At 46.2% G+C, this 17,134-nt stretch overlaps 1 protein-coding gene across 1 annotated transcript in view; it reads left to right on the forward strand.

Annotated features, from left to right (window-relative positions):
* Window positions 1–3,188: 3,188 nt before the first annotated feature.
* Window positions 3,189–17,134, forward strand: part of ASXL1 (ASXL transcriptional regulator 1) — a 43,402-nt gene continuing 29,456 nt past the window's right edge. The window contains exons 1-2 of the mRNA XM_066625476.1: window positions 3,189–3,296; window positions 14,985–15,067. Of these exons, the coding sequence (XP_066481573.1) occupies window positions 3,237–3,296; window positions 14,985–15,067 (143 nt within the window). The 5' untranslated portion in view covers window positions 3,189–3,236. The remainder of the gene's footprint in view (window positions 3,297–14,984; window positions 15,068–17,134) is intronic.

A 17,134-nucleotide genomic window follows, 5' to 3' on the forward strand; every position in this document is an offset into this window, starting at 1 on the left:
TGCAGTCTCCCAGAGTGCCCTCCAGACCAGAGTTAGAGCCAATATGGGATTAAGTTATGGGCAAATTGATGCATGAGTATAACTGCAGAAAAGGTGAAGACTGAAAAATCAGAGGCAGCCCTCCAGGTAATCAAGATATGGCAAAAGAAAAATTGGGACATGATTTCACTGCAAGGAGGTTGATCATTTGAAAAAGATCACCTGCTCAATCTGGAAAGCAGAGCAATGGAAACAACTTTGTCTTTTGTCATCTCTTTAATACCACTGCAAGGGTGTGTACAGATGAAGTATGGGATGGTTGCCTCAAAAGCTACTCAGGGTAGTACACTGCATTGATGGTACAGCAATTCAGGGGATAACAGGTTACCTGACAAGCAGTCAGCAGTTGCAGAAATTGTCCACACAAATGTCGGGATCGTCTCTGTAGATGAAAAAGACATCATTGGAAAGGAAGTTTGCTTTGGGTTCTTAAGGTGCAGAATGCTATCAAAGGGAATGTGTAGTAGCTTCATGAAATGTCTTATATGTCCCAGGTCTGGAAGAAAGTACAGTATTGGTTCACTGGTAATGGCCTTGTAGTGCAATTTCAAGGAAATCAATGTTAATATTAAGGAGAAAAGAGACCAAAGTGAGAGGAACTGCAAGCGAGTACAGTACCTATACGAGCAAGCTAGAGCCACTGTTCAACCTTGTCATGATAAATGCATCTACTTGTGGACAGATGCTTAGTATATACAACCCCAAAGACTATAAGAGATTGAAAAATGGAACTTAAAAACATGCAGCTGTTCTCAAGTCACCCTTATGAAGAACACGTTGCATGAAATGGCAGTAACAATGCACCCACTCCTCCAAGCTGTCAAAATAAGATGACGCATCCTTTACTACAGTGACATTTGCTGGCCTATGCTGGCTCTCACACAAAGTGTACACACATACCTGACGACTTTTGCTGATGACTATTCATCCTTGAGGCTGGAGGTTGAGCCAGTGCCCTTCCTGAAAAAGCTAAGCAGCATCAGCCTGGGTTCTTGCCTTGGAAGGGAGACCAGAACGCTGATGACAGACCTTGTGAAGGCAGTGCGGAATCCGGAGGAATTGCCTAGAGGCTGGTAACTGGAAGCTTGGCCAGGACAATGGCTGCTTCCCTAATGGGCAGACACATGGTGAAGCTGAGGGCTGTGAGTTCAAAGACAGGTGTGTGTTGCTTAACAACCTTCCACTTAATGACAGTCTGCATATTCCATGCTGTTCACACAACCAAGAGGCTCTTAATGTAGCCCCTCCCCACTGGCACCCTTCGAAAAGCTCCAGCACACGCAACCCACACACAAAGCTTTTTGCAGTGCTTTTTGAAGGACGCTGGTGGGGAGGCGCTGCCTCGCCTCCCACTGCATGTTCCTGAATGTGTGTGTACACACACACACACACATACATAGTGTACACACACACACACTGTAATGTAAAACACATGTTATATATATGTAATGTTATGTACATTGTTACATAAATACATACATGTACATGTATGCATACATTATATATGTTTAATGTATGCATACATGTACATGTGCGTATTTATGTAACATAATGTACATAACATTATATACATAGTATAGGGATTATCACTCCCGAATCGGCCTTTTCAGCCACACTAAACGCTGTGCCAGAACCACCATCCAGAGTGCGATACCATAGTCTTTCGAGACTGAAGGTTGCCAACAAGGAATATACACATATATATACACATGCATACACATATATATACACACATACACATGTGTATATATACACATATATACACACACATACGTATATATATAGCTCGATACCGAGCTAAACAAGCGCATTGGTAAAGCAGCTACCATGTTTTCCAGACTCACAAAGAGTCTGGTCCAACAAGAAGCTGACGGAACATACCAAGATCCAGGTCTACAGAGCTTTCGTCCTGAGTACACTTCTGTACTGCAGCGAGTCATGGACTCTTCACTCACAACAGGAGAGGAAACTGAATGCTTTCCACATGCGCTGCCTCCGACGCATCCTCGGCATCACCTGGCAGGACAAAGTTCCAAACAACACAGTCCTGGAACGTGCTGGAATCCTTAGCATGTATGCACTACTGAAACAGAGACGCCTGCGTTGGCTCGGTCATGTCGTGAGAATGGATGATGGCCGGATCCCAAAGGATCTCCTCTATGGAGAACTCGTGCAAGGAAAGCGCCCTACAGGTAGACCACAGCTGCGATACAAGGACATCTGCAAGAGGGATCTGAAGGCCTTGGGGATGGACCTCAACAAGTGGGAAACCCTGGCCTCTGAGCGGCCCGCTTGGAGGCAGGCTGTGCAGCATGGCCTTTCCCAGTTTGAAGAGACACTTTGCCAACAGACTGAGGCAAAGAGGCAAAGAAGGAAGGCCCATAGCCAGGGACACAGACCAGGGACAGACTGCACTTGCTCCCGGTGTGGAAGGGATTGTCACTCCCGGATTGGCCTTTTCAGCCACACTAGACGCTGTTCCAGAACCACCATCCAGAGCGCGATACCAGTCTTTCGAGACTGAAGGTTGCCAACATCACATATATGTGTGTGTATGTGTGTGTGTGTTCTATATGTAGTGTTACAAATATAAATACATATTCATGCACATATATGCCCCAGTCTCGAATGGGAGGGGGGGGCTCTATCCTCCCAGGACCCGGATGTGGCGGCTCTGCCCTCCTTGCAACCCAGGAGGTGTGACCCGTCATGCACCGCGGCGGCTTCTTCCCTAGCCACTGGGCTCGTCCGCGAAGGGCATTGTGGGAGTCTCTCCTCCCCCGTCCTGCCCGCCCCTCCTCCCCGGGCAGGCGGCTCCCGCCCTTTCCCGCGCGGACTACGCTACCCATCGTGCCCCGCACCGCGTTTCCCTCCGAACCCGAAGCGGCCTTGCTTGGAGAGGCGGCGATTGGCCCTCGGCGGCCACCGTGCGCGTCTCGTCAGCGGCCGGCCGAGCGCCTCTTCGGCTCAGCCCGCGCGCCCCGCCCTTCCTTTTCCGCCCGCCTCCGCCGAGACCTTTGACCCCCGTTGTTATGCTGGGCCCGAGCCGCCGCCTCCGCTAGCGCCGCGCCCGCCCGCCCGCCCGCAGCCCGCCGCCCCAGGCCGCGCGCCCCCTCGCCAGCCCCGCCCGCCCGCCCGCGCGCCCCGTCCGCCCAGCAACGGTCGCCCGCTCGCGCCGCGCCCGTCCGCGCCCAGCCATGAAGGAGGCGAAGCAGCGCAGGAAGAAGGAGCGCACGTGGGCCGAGGCCGCCCGCCTGGTGAGTGGGGGTCCCGCCTGGCCGCCAGCCCGGGCCGCGCGCCCCCACGCAGTGCGAGCAGCCGGGGGGGGCTGGGGGAGGCGAGGCCGGCAGGCCCGGGCCTGGGTGTGCGGCGCGGGGGGAGGCGAGGCAGAGCCTCCCCGGCCCCTGGCACGGGTCGGGCCCTGGGGAGCAGGGACAGTGTGGGGGGGTGAGGCAGAGCCTCCGCGCTGGGTCCTTGCGCGGCACAGCCCTTTGAAAAGCGCCGCCAAGCGTTACGCCTGGGTTGGGGGTGCTTGAGCGCCTCGCAGGCCGGCGGCGCTTTTCGAAGGACTCCGCTGGGGAGGCTCTGCCTCACCTGCCTCCCGCCCCAAGCCTCGCACAGTGGCGCGCTCTGCCTCCCTGCCCACCGCATGCAGCCGGCATCCCGCCTCCAGGGGCCTGCCTCGCAGCAGCAAGTCTGCGATTCCCGCAGTTCTTGGGAAGTTGGGCTGGAGACACGCAGCTTTCCACAAGGACACACTGGAGAGGCAGAAACCAAAGGGCTGCCTGGCCTGGCACCTCCCTCCCTAGGAGGTCAGGAGAGGGATCTGGGGGTGGGGGGGGCAGGGTGACGGAAGTGTTGCCCAACGTGCAGTGGCAGCAAAGGCCAGTTTTATGCTGGGGATCATTAGAAAAGGGATTGAGAACAAAACGGCTAGTATTATAATGCTGTTGTACAAATCGATGGTAAGGCCACACCTGGAGTATTGAGTCCAGTTCTGGTCACCGCATCTCAAAAAAGACATAGTGGAAATGGAAAAGGTGCAAAAGAGAGCAACTAAGATGTTTGCTGGGCTGGGGCACCTTTGTTATGAGGAAAGGCTACAGTGTTTGGACCTCTTCATTGTAGAAAAGAGACGCCTGAGGGGGGACATGATTGAGACATACAAAATTATGCAGGGAATGGACAGAGTGGATAGGGAGATGCTCTTTATACACTCACATAACACCAGTACCAGGGGACATCCACTAAGATTGAGTGTTGGGAGAGTTAGGGCAGACAAAAGAAAATATTTCTTTACTCAGCATGTGGTCGGTCTGTGGAACTCCTTGCCGCAGGATGTGGTGACGCTATCTGGCCTGGACCCCTTTAAAAGGGGACTGGAAGAGTTTCTGGAGGAAAAATCCATAACAGCCTCTTCAGCCTAGAAAAGAGGCGCCTGAGGGGGGACACGATTGAGACATACAAAATTATGCAGGGCACGGACAGAGTAGATAGAGAGATGCTCTTTTCCTCTCACATAACACCAGAACCAGGGGACATCCACTAAGATTGAGTGTTGGGAGAGTAAGAACAGACAAAAGAAAATATTTCTTTACTCAGTGTGTGGTTGGTCTGTGGAACTCCTTGCCACAGGAAGTAGTGATGGCATCTTGCCTAGATGTCTTTAAAAGGGTATTGGACTGATTTCTGGAGAAAAGTTCATCACAGGTTACAAGTCATGGTAGGTATGTGCAGGCTCCTGGCTTTAGAGGTAGGCTACCTCAGATTGCCAGATGCAGGGAAGGGCACCAGGATGCAGGTCTCTTGTTGCCTTGTGTGCTCCCTCCAGCATCTGGTGGCCCACTGTGAGTTACAGGATGGGCCTTTGGCCTGATCCAGCGAGACTTTTCTTATGTTCTTAAGATTAAAACTCTTCGTTTTTCTCTCCTTCCAAAGTCCTCCTCAAAGCCCACATTTTCCATGAAACTTTTGACTCAACCTCCTGATTTCTCTGGCATTCTTCAGTTAAGTTCAAGGGCAATGTACATGAAATAATCGCACAATCCCCATTTTTCCTGGCACTATCGCCTCCTTATGCCTTTTAAAGATCCTGAGCCCTTTGTAGCAGAGACTTGTTTTCTCTTTTGTTGTAAATCATCGTGCACCTTGATGTTGCAATACATATAATCATGAATAGGGAGAAACATGGTGGTGGTGGGGAGACTTATATTCGAAAGAGAGGAGGGTATCTGGATGGAATGAGAAACTATTGGAACTACATTTGTGGATTTTAGAAAATTCTCAGTATAGTAGAAATTTGTAGTTTATCCTTTTTCTGTAGCATCTCTGGAAGTTTGGGCAGGGGAATGAGAATTTGAGCTTTTTTGTTTATTTTTATAGGGCTTGGGGAAAGTTGTGCAGAAATTATCTGTACCAAAGGCTATGTTGTTGTCTGTATGGTACCATTCACGCTCACGGCACTTTACATAGACCAAAAAACATGTTCTTATCCTGAAGATTTGTTATCTAAAATAGCCATTTTCAACCATTGTGTTGTGGCACATTGTTGTGTCACGAGTGGTCAGCAGGTGTGCCATAGGAATTTGGGGGAAGGTCATTTATTAGTAGGGCCAATGGGAGGTGTGAGCCTTGTCAATTGTTAAAAACCTGATGGTGTGCCTTGTCAGCATGCTGTGAGATGAAAAAGTTTGACAATCACTGATCTAAAAGAAGTGCAAGAAAGGAAGGGGAGGGAAACAGATGCAGGGAAAGGATGGAGACAAATACTGTATTTTTTGTTTATCTTTCTTAGTTACATATAGTTAGTGGGATGGGCCGAAGTCTTCACAAAGAAGGTGGCATCATGGAGACATCAGAGGAATCCAGACATTGTGGCTGGCGGTTTCAGGCACACAAGGCAGCAAGGGAGAAAGGGTAGATAAGTTAGATGGGGCAGGACACTTTGATAGAGATGGTGAACAAAGGTCACAGTTGGGGATGTGTCAGGATATGAGAACAGAGATGTGTGTAGGCCATGGGGATTTGAAGGTAAGCATGAGAAGTTTCTGCAGGAGCAGACAGGATGCCAATATAGGAATGTAAGGAGAAACATGACATACTTGGAGCTATCGGAGGTGGATGACTTTTGTAGCGAAGTAGAGACAAGGTGGTTCTGGTGATTGAACTGAGAGATGACCAGGGCCCAGACCAGAGCTTTTGCTGATTTAATTGAAGAGAGTCATCTTTTTGCATTACAGTATTGTAAACGGTGGATAGTGACACTGTCAATGAACAAGGAGAGTAAGAATAAAATTGAGTTCAGTCTTGGACATGTTGAGCTTTAGACACCAGCATTCAAAGAGGTTATGAGATTGGACAGGGAGGTTCTGTGGTGGAGAAGTAGAGTTGGGTATCCTCAATGTATAGGTTGTGCTGAAAGCCCTGTGGTTTGAAAGTATCATGCAAGCATAGTGCACAGAGGGAAAATAGGAAGGCAAAGTAGTACAGTCCTCTTCATGTTGGAGACAATGTGGAAGAAGGAAGTTCTTTAAAAAGATAGCTGGAAGGCTGCAGAAGGGGTGGCTCCTTCTGTGTTGGTGGGTGAAAATGAATGTACATAGTCAAAGTGAACTATGTTTCCCAGTTGGTTTCTTTCCTATATAGATTGTCACTGTACTTGGTTGGAACGATTTTCAGATTCTTTTCACTGACACAATGCCAAACAGTCAGGCTTTTTTTCTACAATAGTAGAGAGGCTTTATTTCTACAATAGTAAGTGAATTACACAAGGCAGTTGATTCAGTTTGGATACAAATGTTCACTCTAGTTTCCCATCCTGTTTCTCAAAGAACCACACCTAGAAAATCACATTAAATAGTGGAATAAACAAGTTACCCATGTGACAATGTATGTCACTTCCACCTCCTTATTAGGCCTTACCAAGCCCAGCCGCCCCATGGGCTCCTATTTATCTGATAACAATATGTTCCTGAACTTGAAGATATTGAAGGGGATGGGATTTGAGAACCAGTGTGGTTTATTGGAAGGAATGGTAGTGCTGGACTGCCTGAGGTGAGATGGGTTTAAATCCTCACAGAGAGAGCGCTTGCCATCTTGTGCTCTTGGAACCACCTGGCATATCTCACAGTGGCATATCTCACATCCAGTTCGGGACTCCTCATCCCTATGGGACGAGGATGGGGAGGTTAGAGAACAACAAGGCAAAGACAGGAGAAGAAATTGGGAATGGTAGCACAATGGCGTGTGATAGATGGTTTGGCACAGTGAGAGGATTCAGGGATAAAGGAGCTAATAAGCAGCCCATCCTGGGGCATTCCATGTACAAATGCTTTTATGCAAATGCCTGAAGTCTCTGAGCAAAGATGAGAGAACTGGAATGTCTGATGACAAGGGAAAACATTGACATAGTGGGCATAACGGAAACTTGGTGGAATGCAATGGGATACTGCAATCCCGGGCTATAAACTCTACAGGAGGGACAGGGAGGGGCATGTTGGAGGTGGGGTGGCCATTTATGTTAAGGAAGGGATAGAATCCAGCAGAGATTGAAGGTGGGTCTGAATCCATAGAATCTCTATGGGTTAAATTACCAGGCCTGAGGAGTGATGTAATACTGGCGGCGCACTATCATCCTCCAGTCCAGAAAACAGAAGGGGACCTTGAAATGAGGAAACAGATCAGGGAGGTGACAAGGAAGGACAGGGTTGTAATCATGGGGGACTTCAATTATTCTCGTATTGACTGGGTCAATTTGTGTTCTGGTCACAAAAAAGAGACCGGATTCCTTGACATGCTAAATGACTGTGCCTTAAAGCGGCTAGTCATGGAGACTACCAGAGGACAGGTGACTCTGGATTTAATATTGTGCAGTACTCAGGACCTGGTTAGAGATGTCAGTGTTACTGAGCCGTTGGGGAACAGTGATCATGCTGCGATCCGTTTTGACATGCACGTCAAGGGAAGAATACCCGGCAAATCTCTCACAAAAACCCTTCCGACGAGCGGACTTCCCTCAGATGAGGAGGCTGGTTAGAAGGAGGTTGAAAGGGAAGGTAAAAAGAGTCCAGTCTCTGCACATTGGGGCAAAAAATCAAAACTTCACATATAGGCTGATGGGTTCTGAGCTGTCTGTGACAGATCAGGAGAGGGATCTTGGGGTGGTGGTGGACAGGTCGATGAAAGTGTCGACCCAATGTGTGGCGGCGGTAAAGAAGGCCAATTCTATGCTTGGGATCGTTAGAAAAGGTATTGAGAACAAAGCAGCTAATATTATAATGCCATTGTACAAATCGATGGTAAGGCCACACCTGGTGTATTGTGTCCAGTTCTGGTCGCTGCATCTCAAAAAGGACATAGTGGAAATGGAAAAGGTGCAAAAGAGAGCAACTAAGATGTTTGCTGGGCTGGGGCACCTTTGTTATGAGGAAAGGCTACAGTGTTTGGACCTCTTCATTGTAGAAAAGAGACGCCTGAGGGGGGACATGATTGAGACATACAAAATTGTGCATGGGAAGGATAAAGTGGATAGAGAGATGCTCTTTATACACTCACATAACACCGGAACCAGGGGACATCCACTAAGATTGAGTGTTGGGAGAGTTAGGGCAGACAAAAGAAAATATTTCTTTACTCAGCATGTGGTCGGTCTGTGGAACTCCTTGCCGCAGGATGTGGTGACGCTATCTGGCCTGGACCCCTTTAAAAGGGGACTGGAAGAGTTTCTGGAGGAAAAATCCATAACAGGTTACAAGCTATGATGTGTATGTGCAACCTCCTGATTTTAGAAATGGGCTATGTCAGATGCAAGGGAGGGCACCAGGAGGCAGGTCTCTTGTTATCAGGTGTGCTCCCTGGGGCATTAGGTGGGCCGCTGTGAGATACAGGAAGCTGGACTAGATGGACCTATGGCCTGATCCAGTGGGGCAGTTCTTATGTTCTTAGTGTTTATGTGATGATTAGATACTTCTGTATATGCAACCTTGAATTCCTTGGGAGAAGAATGGGATAAATGTGATGTATCATTATTGATCCTATGGGCCTGTATTTTGAAGATCTGACACCACATACAAGGTCCCATCTATCAGTTACCCTAAAACAGCTAATAGTTCTGTAGTTGCTAGAGTGAATTAGTATCACCAGGTGCTACTGCACCAGCACTTGATCCCAGCCAGCAGTATATATGCCAGTGAGCAGTTTATTATGGCACTGGTAATCTGGCAAATATGGAGAGCTATTTGTGGTGTCTGCCTCACAATTATGGAGCCTCTTCCCCCATTTTGTTTTTAAGTTTTATATCTTCCAAAAGCAAAATAAAAACTACTCTTGTGTACAGTGCTTCAGTTAGAAAAACCTGATTGATGTTACACATAGCTCTATGTATAGAGTGATGCTCATTTATTTGAATTTCTGTAAGATTTTCTTTGACTGGGAGATACTGATATGACTGAGTAGGAAATTTAACAAACCTGATTTGTCGGTCTTCTGCTAACTTGAGTGGGTAGAGTTTCTGACTTGCCTCCTTGTCATTTTCATCAGGTGCAGAAAAAGGGGTAATGAAGAAGTCAGGCTCCCCCAGTGAAGTGCTTCTGCCTGCACTTTATGCAGGGTTAACTAATCTTTACAGGTCAAACACTTTGCATAACCACATAGAGTACTTTGCTGCTGTTTAACCTCTATCTAGTGCAGTAGTCTTCAACCTTTTTCATACCATGAGTCCAATAAATAAATGAAGTTCAAGACTAGAGAGTCACTATCAATCTCACTCCCCTCCCTCGACCCTATCCGCCCACCCGATCCCGGTCGCCGCCCACTCTCCACCCCTGTAATGCCCTCCCAGTGTTGTTCACTGTAATTAAATATTGTTATTAGAGAGAGCAGAAAACGTTACCCTGAAGTCTGGCACAAATGCAACGTTAGCACAGTTGTTAAGAACCTGAGCAGGACTAGGACACCATCTCCTAGAACTTTAAGGGCTACACTAGATGCCTCTCCCCTTACCTGGTGGTTCTGTAGACCAGTGATCTTTAACCTCTTTTGATCTGTAAGTTGCCATGACACCACAACTGAGGCTTCCCGACCCCATTGGGGTCACAACCCCCAGGTTGAAAAGCACTGATCTAGTGCCAGCAGTGTGTAAGGAATGGTTGGGTGACACCAAAAGGAGTAGGGAAAATCACTAGGAATATGGTAGCTCTTTTGTGCAAACTTCTCTTCCCATCCCCCATCCACTTACAATAGAGAGATCTAATGGGTGGTACCTGTAGGTCTATATATCCTCCTGTGCTCACTGTGCCCAGTTTGAGTGGTGGACCACTTTTGATGATGTGGTTACTCTCAATGTGAGATAATCAGTTTTATCCTGATAACCTATTGTCTGGAGGCTCACTCATATGGGTAGAAGTGCCTAAGTGGCCAGCATTATTACTTTTCTATTTCTGGTTTGTTGCTGGCTCAATCTCAGGTTGGATTATCTACTTAGAGGCTTTCTTTTTGTCCGCACATCTGGTTAGAGAGTTGCTTTTCAAGCTTGACTGTAAATCCATTCAAAAGAGATCTTTATTTAAGATTAAGATTTGCTCATTCATGATAATTTTTGAAATGTTGCATTCTCTTTGCACAAATGTGACTTTGTGTTACCTGGGTGTCGAGTACTTTCTAACTGTATAGGTTTAAAGTAAATAATTTTAAATACATTGTCAGGATTCCATACATGCCAAGGTTAAACTTCTAATTTTGGTAGAGAACAAACAGAAGGAGTACAAATAGTTAGCCCTGATAAACTAACAGAAAAACTGGTGCAAACTTAATTCCTTGAAGATGTCAATGCAACATTTGGTATGAGGAGAGGAAATCATGTAGAATATGCACTTGTAATATACTATGTTGCAGGCTCCCACAGTGGATCCCCAGTGCACTCATTGGGATGCCATGTTGCGCCATGGCCTCTTCCAGTTTGTGGGCTGACATTGTGCAGAATCGTTCACAAATAGTGTGAGATGGGAATAGCTATTTGTGCAAGATTTCATGCTGCGTCAACCCTAAAAGCCAGAGAGGTTGTGTGACTCCCCTGCGAGGCTGTACTGCAGCCTCGGTGAGTTTGGGAAGCACTGTACTATTTTTAAAAATGATTCCTGAATTGGTGGAAACTATTATCCTTTATCACAGTGTTTCTCAAATTGTGGGTCAGGACCCACTAGGTGGATCATGAGCCAATTTCAGGTGGGTCCCCATTCCATTTCAGTATTTTATTTTTAATTGATGCCACCATGGTTTGTGACTGCATTTGGGAAAATGTTACAGGCCTGTACATAATACAAGCTGTTATGTATATTTTTTTAACCATGATAGTTTACTTACAACTTACTCCTGGGTAAGCGTGGGTAGGATTGCAGCCTAGGATTGTTAAAAAATTTTCTGCTTGATGACGTCACTTCTGGTCATGACATCACTTCCAGCGGGTCATGACAGATTCACATTCTAAAAAGTGGGTCCTGGTGCTAAATGTGTGAGAACCACTGCTTTATCACATTCTGCCCTATCAATTGGAAATTGTGTGTTCATTTTTGAGCTGTGGGGAGCAAATCTCCAGACCTTGTTGTTGCGAGTTTGTTTTCAGCAGTGTCCGCATGAACACTGGATTGCTTCCTGTGCTTTTTATGGCTGTTGACTGCATCCAGCACCCAGAGGCTTATTCACACATTCACAGGCATGGTGTGCAGTACTTATAATATTGCTGAAAATAAGGATGAATCAGTACAGCTTGAGAATGAGGTGTGACACATTTCTTGTTCGCAGAAACTGTGCCTCCCAGGAACACACTTTCTGTAGCATTGCACTGAAAGTGTGGTGTTTTTGTTTTCTGTGGTGTTTTTGTTTTCTGTGCAATTAGAATTGGAGGAGTTCAGTTAAGGCATTGCCTTGTCTTACTTTCTAAGCTGATGTAACTTTCTTTCTTACTTAATGTTTTAAGTGTGATTTGTGACAAAGGTGTCTCAATACTTTACTGTATCACAGGCACAAACTGCAATTTACCTCATAGCTCAAACCCTTGTGTAAGAATTTTGTTTCCTTTTTCAATAAGAAAGGCTAGCTCACTCTGAACAGAACCCTGGACTGATTCTTTATCCTTTAAAGAAGGCTAGATTATTTAAGACTACGTTATCAGTCTGTCTTGATCAGAATTAGTATAACTTGCTGCAGGACTGGCAGTTTAACTTTTTTACATCTTATATTGTTCTTCCATTTTAGCTAGTTGTCTGTCTCACAGTTTCTAGTCTTGCCAAGCTAAATTATTTTCTGAGCCTTGCATCTCACTGTGCATATAATTTACTTCTGCTTTGCATGGAGAGTATACATAAATTCCTCTCTGCTGTGTGAAAGCAGAACTTGTTCAGGATGAGCTTGGTCTTTCTGTGCAGTGGTAAGTATTTGGTGGTCTATCCAGGCTAATAACCTGCATTCCTTTCTAGGAAGGAAACCCTACTAATGCTGCCTCATCTTTCTGTAAGAAAGCAACTGCTGTTAGCACATCTCTGGTGCAACATCATTCTCAGTTATTTTCCATTTCTTGTATATTCACATGCATCCTCCACATCATGATTTCAGCTTTTGTTCCCATTAATTGGGCTGAAAGCTGTAGAGAGTGGTAAAGTAAGGGTCTTGGGTCCACCATGAAGAACTTGTTAGACCAGGGGTCTCCAATCTTTTTGGCCAGAGGGCCACATCAAATATCTGGCATATTATTTGATATAATTTAAAATTTATATTTTAAATTTTAAAAAATTTAAATATAAAATGTATATAAATAAATCAGAGAGGGAACTTAGATGAGTGAATAAATGAATTAATGGGCTTATTCATTCAACCTCTCTGGCCTTCAGACCAGACGCGACCCTCCAGACACAACCAGAGCACAGTTCCAGTCATGTTTGGCCAAGTGGGCTTTCAGGGGACAAGAGGCCTGCCGCGGGCCAGATAGAGGCTCACTGCGGGCCGCATCTGGGCCGCATCACAGACCCCTGTGTTAGACTAACAAGAATTTGTACAATACTTTCAAGTGTGCAGGTGCTTCAATTGTGTTACCTTAAGCCAGGGGTGTCCAAACTTTTTTGCAGGAGGGCCACATCATCTCTCTGACACTGCGTTGGGGGTCAGGGAAAGAAAGAGTTAATTTACATTTCAAATTTGAATAAATGTACATATATGAATACATTAGAGATGGAACTTATATAAATGAATGAAGGGTTTGCAGTAGCTCATGGCCTATAAAAGGCCTTGCACAAAGCAAGGCCGGCCTTTCCTTTGCTGCCACTACTGCATAACAGACATGAAACAGCAAGCAGTGGAGAAAGCCCTTGTCCCACAGCTCACACGAGAGGTGGAACAGTTGGCCGTCACGCTGAGAGCAGTTGCGTCAAGCCAATGCAGGCTCCAGCAAGTCTCTGGAGGACCAGAGCTCATTAGAGACTGGGAGCTCCCAGCGGGCTGGATTGGGAGTCCTCAAGGGCCACGTGGCCCCAGGGCCAGGGTTTGGGTACTCCTGCCTTAAGCCATTTCTTCTCAATGTTGCATTTATGCAATAGGGACCAAACATGGCCCGGGCAAAAATGGGTTAAATTAGTGGTTCCCAAACTGTGGGTCTGTGACCCACCAGTGGGTCATGACCCAATTTTTGGTGTTTTGCAAAACTGACAGGGTAGATTAGGCTATCTGCCTCAAGGGTTAAACAACCTGCTACTTGGGGGAGAGGAGCATTGCTGCCAACTCACCATTATAGCCTCAGAAGCTTGAGCAGCGGGTAATGTAAAACTCAGGTGGGTCCTGATGCAAAACGTTTGGGAACCACTACCTTAATTTAATCCTTATAACAACCCTCTAAGGTAGGGGTGTCCAAAGTTTTTGGCAGGAGGGCCACATTGTCTCTCTGACACTGTGTCCGGGGCCTGGGATAAAAAGAATAATTTACATTTCAAATTTGAATACATTTACATTATACATAAATGAATATATTAAAGATCAACTTATATGAATGAATGAAGGTCTTCCAATAGCTCAAGGCCTATAAAAGGCCTTGCACAAAGCAAGGGTGGCCTTTCCTTTGCTGCTGCTACTGCATCACAGATGTGAAACAGCAAGCAGTGGAGGACGCCCTCATCCCACAGCTCACGTGAGAGGTCAAACAGTCACCCTCACGCTGAGAGCAGTTGCATCGGGCCAGTGCAGGCTCCAACAAATCTCCGGAGGGCCAGAGGCTCATTGGAGACTGGGGTCTTCCTGAGAGCCACGCTGAGAGGCCTCGAGGGCCACATGTGGCCCCAGGGCCAGGGTTTAGGCACCCCTGCTCTAAGGTAAGTGAGCATTTTTCCCATATTACAGCTGGGGAGCCGAGACTGCACTGGAGTTATTCTCCAGTCCTGATTCACAGCTCAGTCCCTTAGGCACAGCACAACAGCAATACTTACCCAGTTACCTTCAGAACATTCAAATATGCCATATATCTGAGAAATTATGATGTTTAGGTGCAGTACATCACTCATTGTACCACTAGCCATGTGGGTTATAGAAGTATATTTATGTGTACATTACCCAACAAGGTAAACAGCAGTTTATGTTGGGGGGGGGGGAGAGAAGGTTGACTTGGAAAATGGTGCTAAGGAATGTACACACCTGCCATACCACAACCCCCATCCCTGTAGCTACTCTAAACTGCTATGGTAATCCAGTATCTCATCTAATTTAACTCTTAATTTTGCAATGAATAAAAGAGCCCACCAAGCCAGTTCTGTCATTTTAGATGGCAGTTGGACTGTTGTGGCTTGGTGTCTACATTTGGTAGTTTTGTAGGAAGTTTTACATTATTCAGCCAGATTTCTGTCCTTTAGTTTTTGGTTGAGTATCCTGGATATGGGTGTACCGAGTAAACCTAAGATGTTCTGTCTTTTCAGGTGCTGGAAAACTATTCTGATGGACCTATGACCCCAAAACAGATTCTGCAGGTCATAGAAACCGAGGGCCTAAAAGAAATGAGGTTTGTATCTATCTTTCTGTCTAATGGCCCAGTCCTTTTGGGCCCAGCTGCCAGTAGAATGTGTTCTGAATGTGTTGGGCCAGCAAACAGAATGTGTTCTGTTGGCTGTGACTGCTGCAGAGCAGCCATAAAGGGTACTCTGGCATCACACAGAGTAGCACACTGCCAGAGTGCCAGTGGGAAGGTCGGAGCCTACCCCTTTATCTAGGTCAGGGGATTTTTGGCCGCCTAGTAAGAGCAGGTAAGACAGTGGGGGAGGGGTGGCGGAGGGTGTAATGGGGACAGGAAGGCTGCAGGAAGGAGTGAATACAGCTGTGATGGTGCACACCAGATCCTGTCTCCTCTGAAAACAGCCTCCCCATCCCCTTTCTCTCCCTGTGGCAGTGAAATTGCCAGCACAGGTCCAAGGAGACCCATTGAAGAGCAGGAGGCTTACAGAGAGGTATAAGGGGATTTAAATCTCCTTTCCCCTCTGAAGCTTTGTGATTTACACACAGCCTCCTTGCTGGATACAGCATGCCCATTTTTTGCATGGCTGCACCAGCAGAAGGTAGGATTGGGCTGTAAGTCAGTGTGAAATATCGTGAAGCCTACTTTTCATTTTCTGTAAGCTGCTGCTTCTGCCTTTAAAAGTACATGTATGTGTTGAATAAGTGTGTGGTCCTTTTGATGGCTTGCTTTGGAGGATATCCTGGATCTTTTGGTCACATGCCCTTGCTTGCTTGGAGTTGCTCTATTTTTCTTTATTATACTGGGGCTTGCCTTTGTCACTGATAGAGCTACAGATAAAGTGTGCGTGCAGGGGTCTGCAGAGTGCTGTTGCTGTTTTTGCTCCCTCACAAAATATAGATTCAGTTTGCAGGAGCATTTTGTTTCATCATCATAACAGTTACTACTGTAAGTGTCCCTGTCATGATAATGGATGTATTTGACAAGTGAAATTAACTACCATGTTTACAACAGATTGAACTAATGATGTTGTGGGTATTAATTTTCCGATTTGAATTCGTCACAAAATTTCTGTGCTCTAATTGCATCTCCAATTGAGGGCAGATGCTTACCACTAGGCTGTATGATCATTGCTCCACCCTACCACAATGTGAGATTTTTCCCAGTGGAATATGGGACAAGCATATTTCTCTCATAAAATGTTACTGGGGAAGGGAAAACCAAGGAGCAGTTTAGACTTGGAGCATTTACTTTTATCACTATAAGTGCCACTGTTGTCTTGAAGCTATTATATGCTGTAGACATAGTAAAGGTTTAACTCTGGCAAACACTTGCTCCTCCCCTTAAATACCTAAGATGAAGTGAAAGATAATCTCCCTTTCCTTGAGTTCTCTTCCAACTACAGACAAGTTTGAAGGGTCAGGTTTTTTGCCAGGTGCAAGAGAATGATTCTGTACCTCCCTTGAGTTCTGGCATCTGCAGAGAACTAACAATGTAATCCTGTGCATGTCTGTTCAGGGGTGAGTTCAAAGGGGCTTACTCCGGTCTGTTCAGGGGTGAGTTCAAAGGGGCATACTCCCAGGAAAGTGTGCATATGATTGCTGCCTAAGGTAGTTCTCATCTTGTACCCTTTCTGTGCTTGGAGAAAGACGGAAGCAACTTGAGTCTCTCATTACTTTTGAACGTCCTAGATCCTATCTTAAGAAAAGTCCTGCTGGATTAGGCAAGTCCAGCATTCTATTTTCCCCAGTGGCTCATCAGCTACCTCTAAGAAGCAAAATTCACAAGCGGGAAAGAAGGTGTGCTTCTTTCCCAGCATTGCTCCCCTGCAACTGCTATTCATAGCATATTGCCATTGGATCTGGAGGTAGCACATAGCCATCTTGATTAGTAGCCATTGTTAGGCCTGTCCAGTGTGAATTTGTCAAAGCCCCTCTTAAAGTCATCCAAGCCAGTGGCCATCACTACACCTTGTGGCAGTAGGCTTGCTAATTGATTGCTGATGTGATATATCACCTCCTTTTGTCCATTCTAAATCTCCTGCCAGTCTGTTTTATAGAGTGAATCCTGGTTCTAGTGTTATATGCGAGAAAGAAACTTGTACCATTTATAATTTTG

This window comes from Tiliqua scincoides, chromosome 4 (assembly GCF_035046505.1).
Source record: "Tiliqua scincoides isolate rTilSci1 chromosome 4, rTilSci1.hap2, whole genome shotgun sequence".
In the NCBI taxonomy this organism is placed as follows: domain Eukaryota; kingdom Metazoa; phylum Chordata; class Lepidosauria; order Squamata; family Scincidae; genus Tiliqua; species Tiliqua scincoides.